The 8,290-nt window shown below is 33.6% G+C and overlaps 1 protein-coding gene across 1 annotated transcript in view; it reads right to left on the minus strand.

The window, feature by feature from the left end:
* GPR158 (G protein-coupled receptor 158) overlaps window positions 1-2,996 on the minus strand; it is a 140,473-nt gene extending 137,477 nt beyond the window's left edge. The window contains exon 1 of the mRNA XM_008580240.1: window positions 2,982-2,996. Within this exon, the coding sequence (XP_008578462.1) occupies window positions 2,982-2,996 (15 nt within the window). The remainder of the gene's footprint in view (window positions 1-2,981) is intronic.
* Window positions 2,997-8,290: the final 5,294 nt, after the last annotated feature.

Consider the following 8,290-nt stretch of genomic DNA (forward strand, 5'->3'; position numbering starts at 1 on the left):
GACCGATACCTCTTACGACATACCAAAATCAACTCAATGGATTAAAGACTTAAATATAAGACCTAAAACTATAAAAGAGTTTTCCTAAAAGAAAATATAGGGAAAACATTTCAGGAAGTAGGACTGGGCAAAGACTTTATGAATATGAACCCCAAAGCACAGGCAACAAATGGAAAAGTAAACAAATGGGATTATATCAAACTAAAAAGCTTCTGCACAGCCAAAGAAACAATTAACAGAATGAAAAGACAACCTACAGAGTGGGAGAAAATATTTGCAATCTATGCATCTGACAAAGGATTAATATCTAGAATATACAAGGAACTCAAACAACTTAACAGTAATAAAACCCAAATAACCCAATGGAAAAGTGGGCAAAGGAACTGAATACGCATTTATCATATGAAGATATACAAACAGCCAACTGACTCATGAAAAATGCTCAATATCGTTCAACACTAGGGAAATGCAAATTAAAAGCACACCGAGATATCATTTCACTCCAGTTAGACTGGCTATTATCAAAAAGACAGAGAATAACAAATGCTGCCAATAATGCAGAGAAAGGAGAACTCTCCTACACCGTTGGTGGGACTATAAATTAGTACATCCATTATAGAAAATGGTATGGAGGTTCCTCAAACTACAGACAGAACTGCCATATGATCCATCAATCCCATTGCTGCGTATATACCCAAAGGAATGTAAATCATCATGTCAAAGGGATACCTGCACTCCCATGTTTATCGTAGCTCTATTTACAATAGCCAAGAGCTGGAAACAAATTAATTGTTCATCGTCCGATGGACATACACACACACACACACAGGAATATTATTGTGCCATAAAAAGAATGAAATACTGCCATTCAAAGCAACACAGATGAAAGCAGAAAAAATCATGTTAAGAAAAATAAGCCAGGCACAGAAAGAGAAATACTGCATATCCTCACTCATAAGTGGGGGCTAAAAAATAAACAAATAAATGTTTTGAAAAATAAAGAAGATACAACAATCACAATAATACATTGAACTTTCAAAAGAAGAGAACAGAACTGAGGTTACCAGAGGTGGGAAAGGGGAAGGGAAAAGAGGGGTAAGGGAGGAACTGGTAAAGGGCCAGGCAAAATGATTACATTGTATAATGTTGAATATACTTATCCAATTTGAGCATGACATATAGCACACCGGTATTGATATTCAACTCTGTACCCCAGTACCCCACAGATATGTACAATCAGCTATATAATAATTTTTTTAAAAAGATCAGCTCAGTGTTAAGTCCCATTCAAAATAAATAAATAAATAAATAAAATTTGAGTTACTGAACAGTCTGAGCAGTGAAAGCACTATCTTGAAGATCCTTTCAATCCAAGACATTCATAGACATAGAAGATTTTGCCTGTGTTTCGGAAACATCAGTCGCAAGTGCATATTGAATGCTATCCCTAAACCATTTCACAAATACCTGCAGGATGGTCTGGGATAAAACATGTACATGCACAAGGTCTTGGAGTCTCAGCAATATACCTCCCACCATGCCAAAATAAAATCAAAACTCACTAACACAGCTCCACTATGTGAATAAAATAAACCACATTAAATAACAGAAGTATCTCACCTGTGAACATGTTTAAATATTATTCTTCACTCAAAATTCAAAAGAAGTTGATTTTCAAATAAATTTCCTGAATATTTAGTATACTACACATAAATATATCTAATAACTTTAGAATATCTAATACCTTTAGAATAGTCTGTCAGACTCAAAATACCATTATGCTCCCATAGCAAAATGCTTAGAGTTAAGGCAAAAAAAATATAAGGTCAAAAAAACCAATCTTATCTTCTATCAATAAATTTTGCTTTGATGAGTTCAAGTATCAATATAGAGTAAATATATCAACTAAGAATACAAATACATAAGCAGGTCATTCTGGGGTCCCTGTGTTTTTACTAAATGCAACATAAAATATATGCCTTGTGTAAATTATACCTTGTGTAAATATCTTACTTAGCAGAAAATAATTTGAAGTAGTAAAAATTAATTTTGCAACAACAAAATAATGCAGAAAAGCCAGACTACAAGAATGCATTATATAAAATGGGCTATCAGATAACTGGATAGGCAAAGAAAGAAAATTTTAATTCTTCTTCCAAAGCCCTGGTAGGGCATTATTAAACAGATAGGAATACTTTATGTAATCCCTCAAAAGAACTCAGGTCTTTCATTAAGAATTTGGAAATGGAGAAACAAGTTTAGTCAGTGAACAGACTTGATTGAGTGGCTTCCTGCTATTGGTCATTATTTTAGCTAGCAGAGGCTTTTAGTGAAAATAAATTTTTTATCAGCAAGCATTTAAATGGGTTTTGGCTGGTAGAATTTCAAAATGGCAAATTACATTTGCATAGTATCCCTAATTATAAATACTCTACAGCTTATTTTTAAAACTTTCCACAAAAATGACAGTAAGAGGAAGAATGCAAAATGTTATACAAGACTCCTTGTAAAATAATCTATTTGACATTGATTGGGAAAAGAGACATGAAAAGAAGCTGTGGAAAAGACAGGCTTTTCAGTTTGAAATATGAAACAACGACTGAGTTAGGCAACATGGAACTTCAATGGCCTCACACATAAAGCAATATCCTAATCTTTACCATATTAAATCTGACAGGTTTATTAAATATGAAATATACAAAATGGCTAGTATTGTGCCTGGTATTTAATAAGTAGGTAAATATTTTTCAAGGTAGAAAGCAGCACCAGGATGATGAATTTGAAAACTACAAAGGTACAGACAGCTAGCAGCCAAAACTTTTTTAATGCTTAGGATCCAAAATGACATCAGAGGAGTCAAAACTCCAGGGGTAGGGAACCCAGCAGTTCTTTCTTAGGGTTGTGGTCATGCTGTGGTCTGGTGGCCTCTTCTTCCATCCTGCAATATCTTCTGATAGTTTCAGGACCATTCGGCTCTATACCTGTGTTACAGCCATTATTACCTTATAACAGCAGCAGTAGCAGCATGTGCTTTTACATATTCTCAGGGCAGATACCCTGTCTCCTTTCCATCTGGAAATGTTGAGCAATCTTCTTAACACTTCATTGCCTTGCTCCTGGCAGAGTAGCCCATAATTTCAGATTATAAACTGAAACACTGACAAGTGGTTCTGTAATCAAATGTAAAGCCTATTTGAAATGTGCACTTTTTCCTTTCAAAATATTCTTTGGTGGAGCTAGCTTCATGGCCTCACAGAATGAGCAGGAACCTAATAGGTGAGATTTGAGAGACAAAGAAGAGACCCCATGCTCTCTAAAACATTTCCCCTACTGTCTTATTGATGCTAGAAGTTTTAGCTGGAACAAAGTTTTTTATTTTATATTTGGTGGCAAAGATTAATACACAATTGTTTTAAGTAGTGCACTCACTTAAGTTCGAAGTAAAGTACAGGAATCTTTTCCTAAGTTTAAGTGATAGGGTAAGGAAGGTGAGAGGAGGCACTCAGTGCATATGGGAGGGAGGAGGGATTGGAAAATACAGATGGATGAGAGAGATAATGAGCTAAATAATAGAGGCCAAAAAAAATAATCTTCACAGTTTTTCCTGAGATAGAAATGATGTTATGGAACTATTATTAACCAGAGTTGCTAACTGGCAAACTCTTGAAAAACTTTCTTGAAAGATATCAACAATATACGACATGCTACTATATATATAAAACACATATGCATAAAAAAAACTATACAGTATGTAGTGCACACCCATACACGCATACACACACACACACACACACATGCACACATCCCCAAATAAATGTCTGGAGGATAAATACTAAGCTGGTAGCAATGGTTTCTTCTGGAGAAGAGAATAGATTTAGGGATAGGTCAATTTATCTAGAAATATTTTAATGTCTTTAAAGGAAATGTAGTCATATGTTGCTGTGTAAGATGATTTTAATAATTAAATGAAGAAAACTAAACAAAAATGATCTAAAATGTGTCAATTCAACTATTAGAAAATTCTACCATTAGGTACTATAATATGCAAAAAAAGTCTAAAGAAAGCCCTTTCTTTAACTAATATCCACTTAATAAGTTTTTATTAAGCACTAACTGCATGCATAAATTATCAAACAAGTATTTACAGTACTTACAGGTTAATATAAAGCTGGAGTTATCACTGAGAGTAACTCTGGATTAAAATTCATAAAGCCTAATAAGCACAATTCCAGAGTTTACAATGGAGGTGAGTATATTCTACTTCATTCCAATCCCATCCCATCCTCCCCACTTAACTTTCATAACTGACTTATGAAGGTTATAACAATCAGATATCACACCTTCAGACCAAAGGGCTAATCATATTATACCGCTTTTATCAAATGATGTCAAAGTCAATTTATAAATTCCATAATCTTTGGATGCAAAGTGTAGAGGCAAGAGATGAAGCACGGCTGCAGTTGCTGTAAGAAGATTTGCCCGGGATGTAAGCATCCAGAGGAAGCCAAGTCATTAGAAGTAATAAGAAGATAAGAATGCTGAAGGCTGAATTCTAAAAAATAATTAAAATGGCTTGTTATTATTTCCCTGATTCTACAGGGACTATTTCATTTATATTTTAAAAACATTTTTTAACCTCTCGGGAAATTAATGTATATCTTTCTAAAACAGGGCAGATATTTTTGATCATTGCCAATCTCTTCAGCCTTGTCAGATTTAAACTTCATTCTGGTACAAAAGAAACCTTTGAGCATAAACATATTTTCACACAGTTGAGCCTCGAAATATATGAGGAAAATATGAGAGCAATAGAATTATATTTTGGAAGAGATATACTAACATAGGTGTGAATGATAAACCAAGACTCTATAAAATCTATTTATTTACATAAAGAATTAACCATGCTAGCAGGAGACCAAACTTATAAACTGCATGTTTTCTTTTAATTCTTCTATTACTATAGAGAAATCTGTGGAGAGACTTCATCTGAAACCTGACAAACACCTGATGAAATAATTACACCATACAATTTGACAATAAGATGATCCTAAAGAGAATCTTAACACTGTGAGGTATTAAGACACTATTTTTCAATAATTTTCTTAACAATTATATAAATGGATAAGAATAGTCTATCTCCAGTTTGAAAGACTTTATGCAGTTAGTTTGCTTAAAAAGTTCTATGATGGGGCCAAGCCCGTGGCGCACTCGGGAGAGTGCGGCGCTGGGAGCACAGCAGCGCTCCCGCCGCTCCCACCGTGGGTTCGGATCCTATATAGGGATGACCCGTGTGCTCACTGGCTGAGCGTGGTGCAGCAGGTCACAAAAAGGACAAAAAAAAAAAAAAAGAAAGCCCTGCAGGATGTGCTTCCTCTTGTGCTGGATATACAGACATTTTAATATCATGGTTAGATAGCAGAATTATTACTTATATTAAATTCAGCTGGGCTAAATGTTTATGTTACAGTTTGGATATCAAGAAACAATTGCCCAAAATGTGCTCAGTTAAAACCAATTTTAGTTTTTCAGAAGAATTCTCAACAATAAAAAAGGTACTCAAAAAAACACAGATAATGGCCAGGTCCAAGATTCCCAAAGTGAAATAGATGTAATTCAGAAAATTATAAATTCGTGGACTAAACTAAATGGACTTTATATCCAGATGGTTTGGTACCTCAGTATTAGCCACTTATTAGCTGTGTCACCTTGGGTAAGTTGCTTAACCTTTTGAGTTTCAGTTTCTTCATTTATAAGATGGGTATAATATACTATTATAAAAGTTAGCAATGATGCTGCCTAACACAGAGCAGGCACTCAGTCAATGGTAGTTCACTGTCAATCTTTCATGTATAGACGGAGGAAGTGAAGTCAACAGTGTACCTAAGCTCACTCAGCCAGTAACAGAACAAAGTCCTATCTTCCATAGTTGCTGATTCCCAAGTCAGTGTGACTTCCTTTGTATGTCCAATCTAATTCTCAGTGATGTAGAAAATAAACTACAAGTAAGGGTTTGGTTCAGATGTTATAGAAAGTTTACTAGTTAATTTAAATTTTTGACAGTTTTAAGTAAAGCATTAAAAAAATTGTCACATTACCTTCATTAGGTATTCTTTCTAATTTCTAAAACTTCACAAGAAACCCCACTTTTCATATGACAGGATAATTTATACTTCAGCAGTTTAATACCTTTTAGAAAAGAAAGTTTATCCAAAAATAAAGCCCAGAGTGACATGCACATAATTTCATATTCTTAAAACAGTATAGCACACAAAATAAAGAGAAAAAATGGTTTTATATACATGTGAATTAAGTAATAAGAAGTCATTCATTACTAATTATGATTTACCATCTATTGCTGGACAGAAACAGTTCATGGTTGCTATTTTTTTTTGTAGAATTTAAATGAGATACTTGCCAATTCATTTTGCTTTGTTTTAGATAATGTGAACACTTAAAGGTATTCTTCTCAGTCTCATCTGATTTTATGACTCAAAATTGCATACTCTTACTGCAGTTGCAGGGATGCAGAATAATTTAGATACATGAGAGGGAATGTCAGCTTATCTGTCCTGCTCATGTCCAAAGCAACTCAATGCCAAAACACTTCCTATCAGCCTTTTCCTCATCTCTGAGGCCCTTTCCCTGCTGTGATGCCACCAGAATACATCCCTAAGATGGTGATGACCATGTTCTTATTTGTACTTATTTTTACCATGGCTTCATTGCAAAAATATGCAAAAGTAACTTCTACTTCTTCGCAATCTACTTGTAATCTCCAATTTCCTTTTTCTTTCAATACTACTGATAGAGGAACATATATTTCACATAATGAAAATAAAATCTCTAAATGTCAAAAAAGCATACAGAAGTGAATGGTGCAAACTAAAATATTACATCTAGGGATCTTGCCTTGGGAGGGATTACTGTACCTCCTTAAATAAAGTAGTATGAATTTATTAAAACACACTATGTCATTTGCTTAGACTTTTACTACTCATTAAAAGCTATTAATATTAACCAGACATTTTCAAACAAAAAGTGGATCACTGAAAGAACATTAAACTCCTCCTTATAAAAATCCTAATGAAATGAAAATAATTAAAATATAAAAATATTAAGTATTTTAAAATTTGACATGAATGAGATAAAACACTGATTGCTATTTCAAAATATCACTCTTTGTTACACTAAGATGAACCCAAATATCATTTAGTTTGACATAGTATTTTTAAATACATGAGTGTATTTTATATTTAGAGAAATTCAAGATATTTCACAAATCATTGCTCAGTTTCACCTGATTGCTAAGTAGCAAAAGACCTAAGTAATTTTTATTTATTATTTGAACACCGTTTAATCTCAGAAGTTTTGGGCTTTTTAAAAATATGGTATGTTGAAAACCGTGATCTTCAAGGTAACTACATTAAAATGTTACTGTTCACACCTAAGCAATAGAGTCCATCAACTGTTTGCTAAACAACATCAGCATCTCCTCAGTCTTCTTAAACAAGAAAAAAAAAATGTGAGAATAGGAACAGAATTTCTCAACACTGTTAAACTTATCTTTACACATTGTCTATCCTCTGTAGCATGTTTGGAAGTGTATGATGACCAGAAAAAGCATTAAATGAAGTAACATTTCACACTTTGCCTGACATTTGGAGATAGTCTAAACATTCTAGGACTTGTTTATGGTCCCTATTTCATACTGTACATGTAACACAAAGATTTTCAATTCTGACAAGACATTTACAAATATACAAAGAAATATGATGAGTATTTCAGTAAGAAAACCAAAGAATGATTTAATGAGGTGTAACAGATGCCCCAATTTGCAAGAAGAGTAAGAACTTCAGAAATTTAAAACACTAGTATTGTACCTGACAGAGACACTAGTGAATTATATAATGTTGTGGGAATACAACCTAAACCTAAATAACAGTTGTTATTTAGATGCAAGTATGATAAAGACAATATTTGAAAACTCAATCGCTAAAATAGTATAAATATTTCTGTATTACATGGAGGAAGTTGGATTCTGACTTGCTTACAACTCGGGAGAATTCAGAAGGAACGTCAAATGAGTACTATAGAATTTAGTCCACCATTCTTAAAGCGGTTTGCCAAAAGACAAAGTGAAAATAAAGGGGGGGATACTAATTAGCTGACATCCTGTTCACATTTTTTGTTGTCAATTCTAGCCATTTGTTTCATTAAATTCTGCTGTTTCAGTTAGTCTTTATGCTGATAAGCAAATGATAACATGTTTGCAATTACATACTCATCTTCA

Source organism: Galeopterus variegatus, unplaced genomic scaffold, assembly GCF_000696425.1.
Source record: "Galeopterus variegatus unplaced genomic scaffold, G_variegatus-3.0.2 Scaffold2045, whole genome shotgun sequence".
Taxonomy (NCBI): domain Eukaryota; kingdom Metazoa; phylum Chordata; class Mammalia; order Dermoptera; family Cynocephalidae; genus Galeopterus; species Galeopterus variegatus.